The 19,487-nt window shown below is 40.4% G+C and overlaps 1 protein-coding gene across 3 annotated transcripts in view; it reads right to left on the bottom strand.

Annotated features, from left to right (window-relative positions):
• The window catches only part of sbf2 (SET binding factor 2), a 349,247-nt gene that overhangs the window by 76,009 nt on the left and 253,751 nt on the right, over positions 1–19,487 (bottom strand). For all 3 annotated transcript variants that reach the window (XM_033038959.1, XM_033038960.1, XM_033038961.1), the window contains 3 exons: positions 18,296–18,558; positions 4,931–5,103; positions 3,074–3,147 (listed from right to left, as the gene is read on the bottom strand). In XM_033038959.1, coding sequence (XP_032894850.1) covers positions 3,074–3,147; positions 4,931–5,103; positions 18,296–18,558 — 510 coding nt within the window. The remainder of the gene's footprint in view (positions 1–3,073; positions 3,148–4,930; positions 5,104–18,295; positions 18,559–19,487) is intronic.

The following is a 19,487-nucleotide window of genomic DNA, read 5'->3' as shown; positions in this document are numbered from 1 at the left end:
TTTCCTTCTTGCATAATAAACTGGAGTATTGTTTTAAAGCGATGCAACTCATCAGCATGGAAGAAACCTGAATATGAGTTTCAAAGTTAAAGTTAAAATTCAAACACAGCATTAAGACCTATTCTCAAGACTTATTCCTTACTTCAAATCTCCCATTTTACTGAAATTTTGCAGCAATTCAAATTTTTTTGATTTCTGGGTATAATTTTTACATTAATTTCAGCCACTTCATTTTTTTCATAATGACTCACTTAAACATTTCTTCACAATCTCTGGTTATACTTTAGATTTCTATTTCCTACAATTCTGTTTGAAATCTGTGGAATTCTGTTTGAATCTGTGGAATTCTCTGTTCTGGCAGAACACAAAATTAAAATTATATATTTTTTCTCCAGATCTTCATGTTTCTATGTTAAACGTATGTGAAAAACACATTTTTCACACAGAGAGTGGTGAATCTCTGGAATTCTCTGCCACAGAAGGTAGTTGAGGCCAGTTCATTGGCTATATTTAAGAGGGAATTAGATGTGGCCCTTGTGGCTAAATGGATCAGGGGGTATGGAGAGAAGGCAGGTACAGGATACTGAGTTGGATGATCAGCCATGATCATATTGAATGGCGGTGCAGGCTCGAAGGGCCGAATGGCCTACTCCTGCACCTATTTTTTATGTTTATAAATCTGCTGGGTTTTTTTTCAAATAAAAAAGTATGTTGCCATTTTAAATACAGCTGTTTAACAGAATGTTGCTACACCGAGGGGGATATAAAAGACCAAGAAAATAATGGAGCCAACTTTCAATGCCAAAAAAACTTGCAAAAAACATGCTTATGATATAAAAATACCTAGAAAACATTTTATTTGAAAAGAGAAATAAGGCATGAGGTGATGCACTACATGATTTTGATGTTTCTGTTAATGTGTCATCAAAGCAAAATTCAAAATATTTTTCCACAAATTTGAACTCATCAATTTTTGTTTCAGAAATTCATAATTCAAATAATTTAAATAACTATTTTTTAACATTATCTCTTTTCTATAAACTGTTGGTTGTTCACTCAGCCAACATTTTCAATAGCAATGATATTGAAAATATGGGAATATTTGGGACACTGCGTTTACGATTCCAAGGGAGCACATATTTTAAAGTGCTCAGAAAATTATAAGATAGAGTCATAGAGTGATACAGTGTGGAAGCAGGCCCTTCGGCCCAACCTGCCCACACCGGCCAACAATATCCCAGCTACACTAGACCCACTTGCCTGCACTTGGTCCATATCCCTCCAAACCTGTCCTATCCATGTACCTGTCTCACTATTTCTTAAACAATGGGATAGTCACAGCCTCAACTACCTCCTCTGGCAACTTGTTCAATACACCCACCATCCTTTGTGTGAAAAAGTTCCCTTCGGATTTTTATTAAATCTTTTCCCCTTCTCTGGTCCTCAATTCCCCTACTCTGGGCAAAAGACTGTGCGTCTACCCGATCTATTCCTCTCATGATTCTGTACACCACTATAAGATTCACCCTCATCCTCCTGCGCTCCATGGAATAGAGACGCAGCCTACTTAACCTCTCCCTATAGCGCATACCCTCTAGTCCTGGCAACATCCTCGTAAATCTTTTCTGAACCCTTTCAAGCTTGAAAATATATTTCCTATAACATGATGCACAGAACTGAACATAATATTGTAAATGCGGTCTCACCAATGTCTTATACAGCTGCAACATGACCTCCCAACTTCTATACTCAATACACTGACTGATGAAGGCCAAAGTGCCAAAAGCCATTTTAACCACCTTATCTACCTGCGACTCGACCTTCAAGGAACCATTCACCTGCACTCCTAGATCCCTCTGCTCTACAACACTACCTAGAGGCCTACCATTTACAAGGTAGGTCCTGCCCTTGTTCGACGTCCCAAAATGCAACACCTCACACTTTTCTGTATTAAATTCCATCAACCATTCCTCTGCCCACCTGGCCAATCGATCCAGAACCTGCTGCAATCTTTCACAACCATCTTCACTATCTGCAAAACCACTCATTTTGTGTATTATCAGCAAACTTGCTAATCTTGTCCTGTATGTTCTCATCCAAATCATTGATGTAGATGACAAACAGTAACGGGCCCAGCACCGAACCCTGAAGCACACCACTCGTCACAAGCTTTCAGTCCGAGAAACAACCTTCCACCATCACCCTCTGCTTATTTCCATGGAGCCAATTTGTTATACATTCAGCTATCTCTCCTTGGATCCTATGCGATCCAACCTTCCAAAGTAGCCTACCATGCAGCACCTTGTCGAATGCCTTATTGAAATCCCCGTGCACAACATCTGCAGCTCTGCCATCATCGATAAGGCTTCATTGCTTTCCTGATTATGCATAATTATTTAGAGTATGAATTTATAAAAGTAGAGCATAGTTAGCCATACGAGGTGAACATTTTAACATTAAACAAGTTTAATATTACAGATTGCTTAAAAAAATATTCAAAGCTGCAAAGAATAAAATAATTTTAGACTGAAACAATGTTAATGATAGGCAATATCCGATCATGGAATAGTGGATTTAATATGGTCTTCAACAAATAAAATCAGAAATTCCACCCGTCTAATATTTGGACCATGTTTGGAAGATATTTGCAGTCCAACAGACTAACTATTGTGATACCAGATGCTTAGCACCAGGTGGTGCTGCAATGATTAATTACAAGTGTGGATTACCCTCGAGCCCTATTTACTTGCTCCAATCTGAAAGGAAAGAAGAAATCAAAGAATAAGGAAGTTTAAGAAGAACAGAATGAAAATAAATCTATCACTATAACATAAAAACAAAAAAAAAGAGCAAGTAAAGAGAACAGGCGGAAATATAAAAATTGTAATGAAGAAAGCTACAGGAAATCAAAAGTCGGTGAATTATAAAGCAAAGGAAACTGTATAACCATTCATGTAAAGTGAATCTCAGCCCAAATCACCCTGGTCCCGGATCTGATTTAAGTAATCTTATTTTCTTTTAATCCAAGTTCCATTTAAGTGTGCAGTGCGGGGATAATATGTTATTTATTTACCTTTTGTATGGGTGGAAGCCTCCTGCTTTCCCGATGAACAGCCTCAAGTGTTTCAATGTGCATTGCCACAATTCCTTAAATAAATTGGAAACCATGGTGAGTTAAACTGCTTGTTTAACTAAAATTGTTAAATGTATTTATGATTTGGGAAAATTAATTATAAAATATGACTCATTTTGAAACACAGCTCCTCTATACCTCCTTTCACTGGGACATAATTAATTTCGAAATTTAGAACATTAGCATAGAAAAAATATTGAGGTTAGGAAAATGGCATGTGAAGCAGGTTATCAAATCTATTATTAAAATGTGATCACTGTAATAGTTTGCTGAAGAAAATGTTAACTTTGCTAATAAGAATCTGCTGTCCTCTTGCTTAATTTGTACTTATGGAATAAATAAAAGGACTAGATGAAAAAAAATCTATTTAGCTCCTGCTTTCCCCATACCATTGTTCCTAGCCGCCACATTTCCTTTTCCGGAATGGTCTCAGGAATAGAATTATCAAATTAATTCTGTAGTTTCTTTATCTGACTTATGGCTTCAAGTGACTCTGACAGTTTTTATTTCCCTCAGACATTCAGACGGTATGTTATAGGCATCCAGATACTTGGCATGGAACTGATACTTCCACAACGCAGAGAAGCAAATAAATAAATTTAAAAAACAGACAAAAGCAGAAAAACAAGAAAAACCTGCAGGAATATGATCATGAACAGTGTTACATTTTAGTTTAGTTTAATGATACAATGTAGATACAGGCTGTTCGGCGCACTGGGTCCGCGCCGACCAGTATACTGGGTCTATGCTATACCAGTTTCGGATCTGACACACAAGGGGTTATTGACAGAAGCCAATTACATCTTTGGAATGAGGGAGGAAACCAGAGCACTCAGCCAAAAACCACGTGAGAAAGTACAAACTCTGTACAGACACCCCTCGTAGTCTGGATTGAACCCAGGTCTCTGGTGCTTTAAGGCAGTAACTCTACCGCTGTGCCGCACACAAAACCAAAATCATCCCAAATTAAAAATGAATGGTTAAATGGCATAATAATATAAAATCTATTGCAATTTTTCTCCTAATAAATTTATTTATATTCACAAGTTAATGACAGCCAGAAAACAAAGTTAGCTGAATATTACTGCGCAACCGCTATAACAATTACAGAAGCAGTAAGAAACAGTAAAGGGGCTGTTCCACTGCGGCGACCTAATTGGCGAGTTTAGAAGAGTTTAGCAGAGTTTGAAAAAGTGTCATGTTGAAGACCTCCTTCGACTATGTAGAAGATCTCTTTCGACCTCCTTCGACTATGTTGAAGACTAGCTTCGACTAGCTTCGGGAAAATTGGACACCGAATAGTGGAGAGTGAAGACGACCTCCGTCGATCTCCTTCGACTATGTTGAAGACTATCTACGACTATCTTCGACTACCTTCGATTACCTTTGACTACCTTCGATTACCTATGAATAACATGCCGACCTACTACGACCTACTTCGACTAAACCTACGAGTAAAAAAAATATCGATTTTTTCCATGGCAACCTTTTTTTACTAGCGGGCATTTTTCAGCATGTTGAAAGATATGCCGCGACCAAGCTGAGGCCTCAAGTACGCGGGGACTACTCTCGATCATGAAGGAGAGTTACAAAGACCTCCTAAGACCTCGTGTCGACCATGCTGCGAGTATGAGTCGAGGGCAAACTCTTCTAAACTCGCCAATTAGGTCGCCGCAGTGGGACAGCCCCTTAACTTATCTACACCTGCTTTAGAAAATCAGCTGGAAGGATGGAATATGTATCTATCCAACCACAGACTCTTATTTTTTCTATTGATAAAACACTTTATATTCCAACCTGGTATCATGCAGTGCAGATTCTTGATATGGTCCTGGGTAACCCCACTCTCAGTGCAAACCTTGTCAATAAACCGCATTATAAAACGAATAACTGCATTGGCAACATCATTGTTCTCTGCATCTTCAAACCCACTTTCGGTGTCATAACTCTCAGCGACACTGCCAGCAATGCTGAAAAAGAAACAGTAAAAACTTCAATCAGTTGTAGAGACCACAGCAAAAATTACAAACATAACTTTCATCTCAAAACGAAAATATTTCTCTTTATTCAAAATAAAACCTGTATACCTTGTGACGAATATGTGACTCCATGAATAGATGGATATGTGGGATGCAGAAAAGAACTTAAATTTCCAACGTATACGCAATATACTGGAGGCTAGAGGTTTACACTCATTCTGTGACTATTCAAAAGAATATCTTGAAGGAGTCTAATTACATAAGTTCAATCTTTCAAAGTAAGTACCTTATGTTAAAACAACAAAGTCACCTGGAAGTGTTATATTGAGTCTTTAGGGATGTTTCTCCAAGTAAACACAGATACGTTTTAAATTATAATCAGAGTAGAAATGTTGCCACAATCTAGCATTAATTGAGTGCTCACTATTATCTATGTGAAAAACGTTTTCATGCATAAATATTAATTTTCCAATAAATGAAATGTAGCCCATTAATCTATGCTGCACATATAATAAATATGGCCCATTGAGCCTGCTAGTATAAAAACTTTCTGCTTTGTCGACTTTCCTGCCAAGCCACATAGGTTTTCAGTTCCCTAGTATCCAAAATTCTATTGACATCAGCTTTGAATACACTCAACAACTGAACATCTAAATTTTAAAACATTTAAAAAAGTAATTTACCTTCATCTCAGTTCTAAATGGCTATTCCCCAGTCCAGATGCAATGACTAGACATCCCAGCTTGAAAAACAGTTTCTCAGAATTTTGTAGACCTCAATGACATTGCTTTATTCGTCTTAATTCAAGTGAATATAATTCAACATTAGTCACTCTCCTCTCATCTCATGAAACACAGTTTAATCCACAATCACTGAGGCCAAGAAGTGCATCCTTCCCTTGGTAGAGACCAAAATCGCACTGTTCTCCAGAAGAGGCATTACTAAAGTCTTGCGCACTCAGCAATTCCCTATGTAAGCCAGCATACCATGCATCATCAACCAACACGACCACGTTAAGTTTCTTATATTTTCAAAAGTTTCTCATTATTTAAAAGACATTCGATTTTTCTATTATTTATCAAAGAAAATATGCATTACTGTATATTTAAAAAAGGGAAACTCCACTTGCCATCTTCTTTTATATTCGCTAAATTGATATACTTTCTTTTGCAGACACTGAGTACTCCATACATCTTCCTCTCAGCTCACTTTCCCATTTAGCCCGGCACCAGCAAAATGGGACACTAACTGCCCTTTCTTCACAGCTGTTAATTTAAATTGTTAACATCTGAGGATCCCAATATTGATCTCTGTCATACTTTTAATACCATTTCATGAAATTGAAAATCCATCTATGCCTGCTCTTTGTTTCCTGGTTTTAACCAATCCATTATTCATTCTAAAATAAAGACAGATTGCTGGAAACAGAGGCCAGGCTGCGTCTGTGGGAAGAGAAACAATGAGCTTGTCAATATGACTTGAAACATCAATTCTGTTTCTCTTCTCAAGGTTGCAGGTGACCAACTCAGTAGTTCCAGCACTGTTTTCATTTTACATCTCCAGCAGCTGTGATTTGTTTTATTTCCATTATTCACGTGAATATGTTACAAACAACCCTTTATTTTTAGGCTGTGGGCCAAGCATCGAAAATGTATCTAGAATTTAACTTTCGTGACCCATGTCTGGGAACTACTTGAAATTTTGCACAGATTTAGATAAAATATAATTGAGAAGGAAGTCATAACTCGTCACTGCCAAAAGTTGCACATTAATTAATTAAGCCAATTAGAAAATGAGATCGAAAAAGTAAGCGCCATCTACTGTTCAATGCTCATATTACTCCATGAGAGCCTAATTCCGTACTGCTGTCTACTTAAACCATATATTATGATACATATATATTCACATTATATATACATTTATATATTATATATATGACGTGTATATGACTGTAATTATATTATATATAATTATATTATATACAAATAATATAATTAATATAATTGTGAGTGTGTATTTTGAATGAGACTGCCGCAGAGGTCCGGCTCCTGAACCAGCATAATTAATGGGCGAGGGCAGTTCCTGTGGGTTCCCCTGTTTACTGAACCTCACTGACTGCCAGTGGGCAGAGTGGGGGTCACAGCCATAATGGGACTGGGGCAGTGCCAGGTCGGGGGAAGGCTAAGGCATCTTCCACTGAGAGGAAAATGCCTAACCCTAACCCTCCCCCCTTTCAGAGCTGCCCACGGCTGGAGCTGCTTTGGGACCGGCTGCGGGTTCCGTAAGTGTGGCCGCTCAGTATGTCCACCTCGGGCAGCATGCCCTTCTGGATCATCGTGGTGATGATGGTGGGGAGTAGCACTGCCCTGCACGCAGCCTGGGCTGCCTTCAGCACCCTCATAGCGCCGACACATAGCAGTCTGCCCGCTCGCTCGCTGCAACACCGGCCTACCGACACCCCGACCGATCCTTCGCAGCATCCACCGGCCTACCAATAGCCTGACCGATCCTTCACAGCATTCACAGGACGGCCCGACAGCCCAACTGACCCCTCGCAGTGTCCACGGGCTGGCCGGCCTGACAGCCCGACCGACCCCTCGCAGGACTGACTGGTGGTCCGACAGACCCTTCACAGCACTCACCGGTCTACCGACAGCCTGACCGATCCTTCACAGCACTCACCGACGGCCGGACTGACTGACCCTAATCCTAACCCTAGCTGTACATTTTTATTTATCATTGTTATTTAACAGTTCACATCATAACATTACAAAGATAAATCAAATGTAAAACAAACTTATCAGCAAGGTTAGCATCTATATAATATTAAAACTGTGTGGCTGCTGGCTGGCTGGCTGTGTGTGTTTCTGACTTGTGGCTGCCAGCCTTTGATTCGTTGCTACGCCAACGTCAGATCCAGAAACGCCGCGTTTTTTTTCCATTTTGGTAGAGATTTCACTTTTCATTCCAAGTATCCACTCCTCATTAAATTTTGTCGTGTTTATGTACACATTTTTAATAAAATCCTTCTCCCCCCACCCCACCACTCAGTCATTTTGTCGCCTCCTGCTGGCCAGCGACCATAACGGCTGCTGGCGCCCGCATCTCGCCTCAAAGACGGCATTTAAAAACAGCCGCACTGCTGATTCCTGAGCCGCTTGAGTTGGACGACCACGTCTCCCGTGGGGGCTACGGGTAGGGAACGGCTGCGTTGGGGGAGCAGACCCAACGGGTCTGCACTTGGTCTAGTTACCTTTATTCCTTCAAAACCTTGCTATTGTTTTGATGTAATTAGGAGGCAGCCATGATCCCAGAGTGCTCGCTGCCTAGCCACCATGAAACAAAGTGCGTGATTGGTCAATTGGCTTCCGGCGCAATGTCAAACGTGCATTGATTGGACAATTACTACTCGGAAAATTTGAGGTTTATCCCTATATTTTAAAAAATTGTGCAGGTTTTGGTCTTGACGATTTTCAGGTATGATTTCTATAATATTTTTACACAATATGTTAAAAATTCAGGTAGTTTTGTGATTTGGGTCACGAAATTAAACGAAAAAGCACCTCGGTCCACAGCCTATTTAGAGCTTCGGCCCAGCTTGCCCATGCCGACTGTTATATTCCAGACGGCAGAATGAATAACAACTTACACACAGGTTGCCTGGATCACGAGAGAGAGCTATATTACCCAACATTCCCTGCTTATATTGAACACCAACTCATTAACATATACATGAATTTGTATGAATACATTACACTGCTCTCCTTATTTTAAGTATTAAATCTAAGTACACGGTTACAATTTTGTTGTTGTGATACTTGATTTAAACCAGTATTTATGAAATCTTAAATGATAAACATAATATATTTAATATAAATATCTACACATTTTTGTTTTACTTATACAGTGAGTTACTTAACTTACAAACCGAATCTGACTACTGGTTTACACATCCTGCCTGATCGTCTAACAGTAACAGATGTAAAACAAGTTTAGGTGTTGACTCAACTGTAGGCCTGTTTGGCTCAGTTTTAGTATCCTGACTCTGACCAGAGGAATCTGTTTCTTTGTCTGTACTAACTGAATTTTGTGTTTCAATCACAGTGGTCTCTTCCAGCTCACTTTCAGATAAAAACTCAGGGATTAAGTCTTCATGCTGTTTTTGGTTCATCTTTGGCTGGAAGCATTTGATCAACATGAACACTTTTGATCCTATCTCCAACTTCAACTAAGTATCTTTTTGTTCCTCACACTTCCACTATTTTCCCAACATCCCATTTGGCTCGACTGGACTTGTTGGGAGGACTGAGAACACAAACTTGCTCATCAAGTCAAAACGGTGTTTTTGACTAAACTGTTTTTGCTCAACTCTCAAGGCTAAATTGGGTTGATCTAGACTTAGGCGTATTCTTAGCCTTCTCTTCATCAACAGGTCTGCAGGTGAGTAACCCGTTGTTGTGTGGTTCTGTACTTCAGCACGATACTAGCCTTCAACGTTCGCCTTCACAGGGTGAAGTCCATTGGCATCTACTTTGAGTCCAAGGTAGACCACCTCTGACTGCGCAAATGCACATTTAATTTGTCGCAGTTTGACATTGTGGCAGTTCAGTCGTGTGAGAACTTGCTCAAGGATTTCCAGATGTTCTACCATGCCCTCTGTGAATATCAGTAGGTCATCCTGGTCGCACACACAGTGCGGAATGCCTTGTAACATTTTGTCCATGACAGACTGGAAAATGTTCGGGGAGGATTTCACACCACAGAGCAGCTTTGTGTATGAATACAAGCCCTTATGCGTGTTGATAGTCAAATACCACTGGCCTTCCTTGTCGACATTGAGTTGGGCGTAACCCTGAGACAAATCCAGGTTAGTGAAGGCCCTTGCTCCGCTAAGTTCTGCGTACAGATCTTACGAGGTTTGTAACGGATATTGTTCTTCATCAATGTGAATGTTACTTTGTAGTCACCACATAGTCGAACAGTTTTGTCAGCCTTGGGTATGGCCACAATTGGTGTTGCCCAGTTGCTCTGGTCTGTCTTCACAAGTACTCCATTCCGCTGTAACCTGTCGAGTTCTTCCTCCACGTTGCTTTAGAGCATATGGTACAAGTCTTGGTCGACAATACACAGGTCTCACATCTTGCTTAAGTCGAATGTGTGCAGAGTACCCTGTTATTCACGTGTAACTGTCAGCAAAAATGTTTGCATGTTTGCTTATGACGTTTTCAAGACGTGAGTTGGACAAATCGACGCTGAAAATGTTCTTCCAGTCTAACTCTATTCTACTCAGCCAATCCTTTCCAAGGAGGGTTGGTTTATGATTGGCAGTGTTACTGACTAATAATAATAATAATAATAATATCTTTTATTGTCATTGCACATCAGTGCAACGAGATTTAGTATACAGCTTCCAACCGATGTAAAAGAAAAGTAAAATAAATATATAAGCTGTGTGACGTGACCATCCGAGGGAGACAGTCCAGGAGGGGGTGAGGGGCACTCAGCAGGGCCGGTTCAGAGCCGCTATAGCTCTGGGAATAAAGCTGTTTCTGAGTCTGGAGGTTCGGGCATAGAAGGCCTTGTAACGTCTGCCGGAGGGAAGAAGTTCGAACAGTCCGTTACAAGGGTGTGAGGAGTCTTTATGGATGCTGACGGCCTTCCTGAGGCACCGTGTGTGGTAGATGCCCTCCAAGGCTGGTAGCTGTGTCCCAATAATCCTCTGCGCTCTGTGGACGACGCGCTGAAGAGCTCTCCTCTCCGCCTCCGTGCAGCTGAGATACCACACAGAGATGCCATACGTTAATATGCTCTCTGTGGTGCAGCGGTAGAACGTTGTCAGCAGCTGTTGGGGCAGACCAGTCTTTTTTAATGTCCTCAGGAAGAACAGTCGTTGCTGTGCCTTCTTGATCAGCGCAGCGGTGTTGGTGGACCATGTGAGGTCCTCTGAAATGTGAGTGCCCAGAAACTTAAAGCTGGACACTCTCTCCACACTTTCCCTGTAAATGGAGATTGGGGCGTATTCACCATTATGGGACCTCCTGAAGTCAATAATCAGCTCCTTGGTCTTGGAGGTGTTTAGTGACAAGTTGTTATGTGCGCACCAGTCCGCCAGGTTCTGCACCACCGCTCTGTATTTTGTTTCATCCCCGTTGGTGATCAGCCCAATCACTGTTGTGTCGTCTGCAAACTTCACGATGGTGTTGGTGTCGAATGCAGGAACACAGTCGTGAGTGAAGAGGGAGTAGAGCATGGGGCTTAGTACACAGCCCTGGGGTGTGCCAGTGCTCAGGGTGATAGTGGAGGACAGGTGCGGGCCCAGTCTCACTGCCTGCGGTCGTTCCGTCAGAAAGTTCAGGATCCAATCGCATATCGGCGCGCTGAGGCCTAGCTGGTAGAGTTTGGTGGTGAGCTTGGTGGGATGACCGTATTGAATGCAGAGCTATAGTCAATGAAGAGCATCCTCACGTACATGCCCTGTCTGTCCAGGTGAGTCAGGACAGTGTGAAGAGCCAGAGAGATGACATCCTCTGTTGATCTATTTGCCCTGTATGCAAATTGATGAGAGTCCAGTGAGGCAGGGATGCTGGATTTGATGCGGGAAAGGACCAGCCTTTCAAAGCACTTCATTGGGATTAGATTTAGGGCAACCGGGCGGTAGTCGTTCAGGTTGGTGACTTTAGGCTTTTTCGGCACCGGTACTATGGTGACTGTTTTCAGGCACTTGGGGACCGTTGCCAGAGATAGAGACAGATTAAAGATTCTTGTGAATACCTCCGCCAGCTGTACAGCACAGTCCTTTAGTACCCTTCCCTGGACTCCATCCGGGCCTGCAGCCTTGCGTGGATTGATCCTACGCAGAGCGCACTGTACCCCCTGAGTGCTCAGTGTTAAGGCCTGTCCCTCCGCCATGGCCGGGGTTATTCCACTCCTGGCGGTGTTGCCAGTTTCGAAGCGGGCAAAGAAGGTGTTTAGTTCGTTGGCCAGTGTGATGTCACCGTGGGGGCAGGCGGGGCTGCTCTTGTAGTCAGTGATGTCCCCGACACCCTGCCACATGCTTCTGGTGTCCGCGGTATTGAAGTGGTCTTCCACCCTTTGACTGTGGATGTCTTTGGCCTTTTTATGCCTTTGTTCAGGTTCGACCTGGCCCGACTGTAGGCAGAAGTGTCCCTGGATTTAAAGGCGTTGTTGCTTGCCCTTAGCAGTTTCTGAACCTCCTTGTTCATCCAGGGTTTCCGGTTTGGGAACATATTTATTTGCTTGTCCACTGTGACAGTCTCCACACAGCAGTTGATGTAGGAGAGCACAGTGGATCTGTACTCCTCCATGTCTACCTCTGTACAACTGGTTGCCTGTTGTGCAAACAGGTGACCATTATGCTGAACTTTAGAGTTAATTTGTCCACACGTCTCCAAAACTTCACCCGAGTAGGTTCTCAGCTTGACCTTACTCTCAAACAATGGTATCTGTGGGAACTTTGTATCATACAGGTCTCTGCTCATGACCGAACAATCTGCTGCAGTGTCAATACACATATCGATTAACTGTTCATTTATCAATAGTTTAGTTCGAAAGTCCTTGCCTTGGCTGGTTGTAGGCTTATCGATGTTGGTTGCATAAATGGTGTACAACCCAAGTTCATTTCCATCTGGGTTCACCTCCAAGTTGTGAACTCCTCTCTGGTGTTGTCGCTTGATTCCCGCAGATTGTTGGTTTTCTGTTTTAAGCTTGGCCAGACATGCTGAGGCGATGTGGCCTTTCTTCTGGCAGTTATAGCACTTGGCCATTTTGAACTGACAAAATTGGGATGAGTGATTACCGTTGCAACGATAACAACTGGCTGACCTCGGCTCCCCGCCATACATTTGGGTTTGGTTTAGCGCCTCTTGGTTTGGCCATAGGCACTGCCTTGTGACTGCAAACGGCCACTGCAGTCTGTGGTGGACGAAACTCGCGAGCATTCTTTGATACCATCTCCATTGTGGTATCAATCTTGCATGCTTTCTCAAATGTAAGATTTGGCGTGTTCATCAGTTTAGATTGAATTTGTTCATTCACATGACAAATCTGTCATGTAGTGCGCGTCCGGGAAAGGTTCCAAAGTTACAGCGCAACATTAAGTTTTTCAAGGCAACATGTACTCATTGATTGTCTCATTCTGCTTCTGGTTTCGAGTGTCAAATTTATAGCTTTCTGCAATTTCCAGAGGCTTTGGGATGAAATGCTCCTACAATTTCTTCATGTCATTGAATGGCACATCTTTTGCCTTTATGGGCGTAAGGGGATTCACGAGTGTGCCGTACACTTCAGGACCGATCTCCGTGAGCAGATTCGCTTTCATGCGTTCACAGCCTTATTTGTTTCAGTCACTATCTCTCCTTCACCACTAATCTCCATTATGTTGTTTGCCGTGAAAAATGTTCGCTCTCTCCATATAGGAGCTGAACGCTCTCTACTCAAAAGTACCAAGGTTCAAGGTTTCCGATGTAGCCCGTGGACGCTGCCATCGTGTCGTTCTCTCTCTTTTTTTTTTAAAGTCCGTTCAAAAACCCCGATTTCCTGTCTGTTCTGGTGTAACAATTCACCTAAAACTTAGCTGTACAAAGGCTATTCAGCTTGAGGAACTCGACAAAAAAAAATCTTATACAATCCCAAGGACGGCATCTTGCCACGTAGATACAACATAGAGATAGCCTGACAAACTCAACGATTTGTCCCCTGCATAGAAGGATCTGCGGCCTATCGTGTCCAGCTCGCAAACAACTGCAACACAACTCCGTATATACCGTTTACAATGTTAAACAATACTGCATGTTGCAAAACAGTCCTTCACTGTATTTAAAGGATGAGTTCACAAACTCTATCCCATCCTCGTCAGCAATTTTGTTATATTCCGAACGGCAGAATGAATACCAACTTACAGGCAGGTTGCCTGGATCACGAGAGAGAGCTTTATTACCCAACATTCCTTGTTTATATTGAACACCAACTCATTAACATATACATGAATATGTATGAATACATTACACTGACAAAGGTGCCCCATCTACACTAGTCTCACCTGTCCACATTTGCCCCATATCCCTCTACCCTTTATTTTACACAACAATCTGTTGTCATATTAAGTGTCTTTGGAAAACCCAGATAGATGACATCCATTAGTTCTCTAATTACTATCCTACAATATATATCCTTAAAAAACTTGATTTAATCTGTCCTTTACTTTTACAAGGTTATGCTGATCATCTAATCATACGCTGATTGTCCAGTAACCTACCACTAAGCCTTAATGATGAATCTGATATTTTGACGACAACAGATTTTAAGCTATGGATCAATATTTTGGTTCTCTCCCTTTTCATAAATGAAGGTCGTACATAGAACGGTACAGCACAGGAACAGGTTCTTTGGTTCATGCCGTCTGTGCTGAACCTGATACCAAGATAAACTAATCTCATCTGCCTGCATATGATCCAAATTTCTTCATTCTCTGCATATCCAAATGCCAATCTAAAAATCTTTAAACGCCCCTAACGTCTCTACCTCCTCCACCACCCTTGCGTTCCAGGCACTCATCACCCTCTGTACAAAAAACGTCCCGCACATCTACATTAAACTTTGCCCCTCTCACCTTGAACCTAAACCCCCTAGTCCTAGATATTTCCACCTGGAGGACATGGAAGTCAAGAGACTCTTTATGTACTGGTCACAGAATTAGATTTGCAATCATGCATTACAATGATATATAAAATCTTACTATACATATAACATCTTACTATACTAAGATTTTATATGTACTTTATGATATTTTTTAATATGCAATGCATTTTAATGTAATGTTGCCCCTCGAGTCCATAATAAAGTTTATTATTATTATTATTATTATTAATGGCTCCAGTCTTTTAAACCTCTCTGTACACTGTGAATGGTTTGATTGCAATCATGCATAGTCTTTCCACTGACTAGTAAGCACACAACAAAAGATTCTTACTGTACCTCAGTGACAATAAACTAAACTATACTTTAAAAGGTTCTGACTGTCCATCCTAAAGTTGTTAGATTTTCTATATTTTTTATCTTCGAGATGTTCTTGAAGTTTGGTGTTTTGGAAGATCATCAATTATCTCTGCAACCAACTCATTTAGAATCTTGGGATTCTGACAGTCAGGTCGAGGAAATATATTTAGTTTGAGGCTCTCAAGTCCTGGCAACATCCTCGTAAGGAAGGAATATAGGAGGAAGTCAGTATGGGAATGTAAGGGGGGTTCAAATAGTATGCAACCGGGAGATCCAGGCAGCCAAACTGAGTGCAAATGTAAGCCTGCTTTAGGTCCTAGCTTACCCAACCTCTCTGTATAGCTCAATCGCTCAAGTCCTGGTAAATCTTCTCTGCACTATTTCCATTTAACATCTTTCCTACAGAACGGTAACCAAAACTGAACACAATGCTCTAAATGCAGCCTCACCAACATCTTGTACAATTATCGCATAACATCCCAACTTCTATGCTCAATAACCTGACTGTCGAAGGTCAATGTACCGAAAGCCTTTTCTCCCATCCTTAAAAGTGACTCCACTTTCAACATATGTATCTGCAACTCATAGATTCTGCTGCTCTACAACACTCCCCGAAGCCCTGCTATTCTCTGTGAAGGTCCTGTTCTGGATTGACTTCCCAAAATGCAACTCACACTTTGCATTAAACTCCATTTACCATTCCTTATCCTGTATTCCCTACTGTCCAGGATCCTGCTGTATTTTTAACCATCTTCCCAATCTACGATACCACCCACTTTTGTGTCATGTGCAAACTGACTAATCATGCCCGGTACATTCTCATCTAAATTTTTGATATAAACCACAAATAGCAATGGGCCCAACACAAATCCCTGAGGCATAGCTGTTGTTACAAGCTTCCAGTCCATTATCTCTCTAAAAACTATTTAGAGTATACAAAAACTACGCAAAGAAAAATCAAAAGGCTTAGATTGATATTTTGATATAATAATCATCGTATCAAAATATAGAATAATGTTGATACTGCTGACAGTAATGAGAAATCAACCAACTGATGGGGTGGAAGATTGCAACCTTCATGTGGTTCGCCCTGTTTCGAGTAATGCAATCAACTCGATGTGCACAAACGGAAGATCAAATAGAACAAGTTGTCCAACAACTTTAGGCTGTGCACGCCACATGAAAGAAGAAGAAGAACCAACTGATCTATTGTACTTTTTTGCATTTCTAGTTAGTGCCAATGGACGTCAAAACACAGATTTGAAAACTCAAAATTTAAAATCATATACTAGGATTTAATTTGATTGTTACTGCTAATGGGTGTCGTAGATGTAGGCCTAGAGATTTACAATGCATATACTTTAAAGGAAGCATCTTAGATTTTTATGTTTTTCAGACACAATTTCACAATGAGATAACAAATGTCATTGCAACATATGTATAATTTATGAATAATGTGTGCATATTTGCTGCATTGATGTAATTTTACCGATTCCTGATAATAAAACTATTTATGTAATGTACTTGTTTATAATAGATATACATGGTTGATTTTGAATGCTGTTTACCTAAATAGTTATAAAATGACAATCTGAACTTCCTGATGAGTTGTGAACCTTCCAGCAGCATTTCAAGAAGCAGCGATAAATTCCATTGCTAGCATGGTAAACAGACCAAAAAAGTTGACATGACCAACCTCTAACCTTGAAAAATTTAAAATTCAGTCAGATTATGTGTAACATTCCAATGTAATCTTGTTTGTGTTCTGCACGCCAAGAAAAACATGCTGTATAATGTAGTGGAAAATAAATTTGCAACTACTTCTCTTCCTCTCTCAGGAAGGTGAGATGTACGAGACAAGATGGCTCAGTGAGTTTCAAATTTAACCTTCAACTTTGGGAAACAGTTCACTTTAACCCACACAGCACTTTGCAGGGACATTGTACGTAGCATTACTGGGGTGTTGCATGTTACTCCAACTGCTAGTTTTTTGGTAAAATACTATCTTAATGAAAGGAAGTAAGAAGGTGCCAAAGTTAAAAAAAAAAAAAAAAAAATCAGGAAATTAATAACACCTGTAACACGAGATATGAAATGAACAATGGATAGTAAATTGTACAATTAAATGTCAAAATAGGTACACAGGAAAGCTAACATCAGTTCTAAGCTCCTGGTATCAATTTACACAGCTGATGCATATGGAAATGGATTTAAAACAAGCTATTTATATTAAAGAGGATCAGTGAGTATTTCTGGTAAACAAGTAAATGCTTAGAATTGTATGAGAGGTAAGCAGCAAGTTTATTATTGCAAGAAGGTGAACTTTACTTTTGCAGAATTGGTAGGTGTCTTATAATTAAATACAAGTATTTGATCCATTGTGATTTTCAAAGCATAATTATAACTGAAACTAGATGATTATAAAAAACATTCAAATCAGAGATTTTTAGTTTTCTGGATAGTGAGAAAAATGAGGGATATGGGGATAATGGGGAGAAAAATGGAGCTGAGACAGAAGTTCAGCCACATTCTTGATGAACGGAATGGCCAGATGGTCATCACCTGCACCTAATTCTGAGGCACATATGTTCAGAAGGCCTTTATATTGCTACTCTGTCCTATGGAGTTATGGATCAATTTGTATTTTAAGCTTACCAGTAAATGTTTCAACTTTCTGCAGACCTGGAAGAAGCTGCCAGAGATGGTAGTTGAGGCAGGTACTATGACAGCATTTAAACAACACTTGGACAGGGTAGATTTAGAGGGATATGGGCCAAACACAGGCTAATGGGACTAGCTTAGATGGACCATCTTGGCTGGCATGGATGAGTTTGGCCAAAGGGCCTGTTTCTGTGCTGCATGACTCTTATGACCTACAATTGATATTTAACACTTCAAAGACTGAAGCCAGTGCTTGACTAAAATGGTGAAACATAATGATCAGGCAGCCAGAGTAAATTAATTTTCCAAGATTTTTACTTAAACCTCTACCAGTAAATGCCCATCTAAATTTTCAGAATACTATTTTTTACATCTGAAAATATTTAAAATATTTTCTGTATCAATATGCATTTCATCATCAGGAAAAAGTATATTACAACATTTTTATACAAAACATTTTACGTGAAAAGGTGTGAAATATAAATATTGCACATGACTTTATACAAACCTGTTAGTGACAAAACTATTACTCCCACTTTCCCAGTCTCCTGTTGCAGCATTTCGAAGCAACTTGTTTTTACTCGTGTCCAAGGGAACCAGCAAGTATACCATGAGTTGGGCATAATGAATGGCTTGGCTAAACACTGTGTTTTCTTCTCCTTTTTCCAACTCCTGCTGTTTTTCTTTGTGTAGCGTTGGCCATAACCGCAACTGCTCTGCTGCTAGGTCCATGACTCTTTTCTCTTGCTCTGTTGGTAGTGGATCTTTATCCTAAAATAAACAAAACGGAGATCAAGAGCTGGAAAATATTTTTTTCTCTTCCAGGATTTATTCTCGCCTTTATGCCTTTTGCAAAGGTTAGAACACATAGATGAACTACTGACAGAGCACCGCATTGAAAGGAGCGTTTTAAGGCCACAAAATATCAAAGAGCACGTAGGATATGTGGAAGCACAGCAAAGATAGCAACAAAGTAAAAATACCACAGTGAAAGATATTTTTCCACAAAAATCCTTCCCAGAACAAAGAAGAATTCAAGGTTGTTTCACGGAATTCATACTGAAATACCTCTGTCTTATTTAACTTCCAATGAACCAAATTTTATCACTGCATGTTACATGCATTTAGCATATTAGTGCACATCAGTGGCAATCAAACATTGGGGTTCAAATGATATCATGACCAATATTATAATCCTTTTATTGATATTTCCATAAATCTTAATTTCAGAATTTCAAATGTGATAATGTGTGTGTATGTGTGTGTGTGTGTATATATATATATAAAATATGTGCACACACACACACACAGTTTATATGAAGTAACAACATTTAAAGAGTTTTAACAGGTGTATGATATAAGAGAGAAATGTCCTGCAAGGACAAAGGATAACGGTCAAAGATAAAAAATAAATTACTTGCTATCAGACAAAATTATGCAAAACTTTAAACTAGTTATATGATGGTAAATATGGTAACTTGAAGATTTTGTAATAAAACTGATTTTATTCATTATGGCTGGTCAAGCAACTGACCTCAGTGACCAATGCACACCACTTGTGGAGACACATTCATGTCATCTTTCATAGTGGTGTGGGTCTACATTGTGCTAAATGGGCTTGAGAATAGATCCGACAGGTCAAAACTGGGGATTTTTGAGGCTATATGGACAAGCACCAACAGTGGGAATGTCCATCACAA

The sequence above is a fragment of the Amblyraja radiata genome, chromosome 20, assembly GCF_010909765.2.
Source record: "Amblyraja radiata isolate CabotCenter1 chromosome 20, sAmbRad1.1.pri, whole genome shotgun sequence".
Classification (NCBI taxonomy): Eukaryota; Metazoa; Chordata; class Chondrichthyes; order Rajiformes; family Rajidae; genus Amblyraja; species Amblyraja radiata.
Note: the sequence above shows the minus strand (reverse complement) of the source record. Positions and strands in the feature narration are given on the sequence as shown.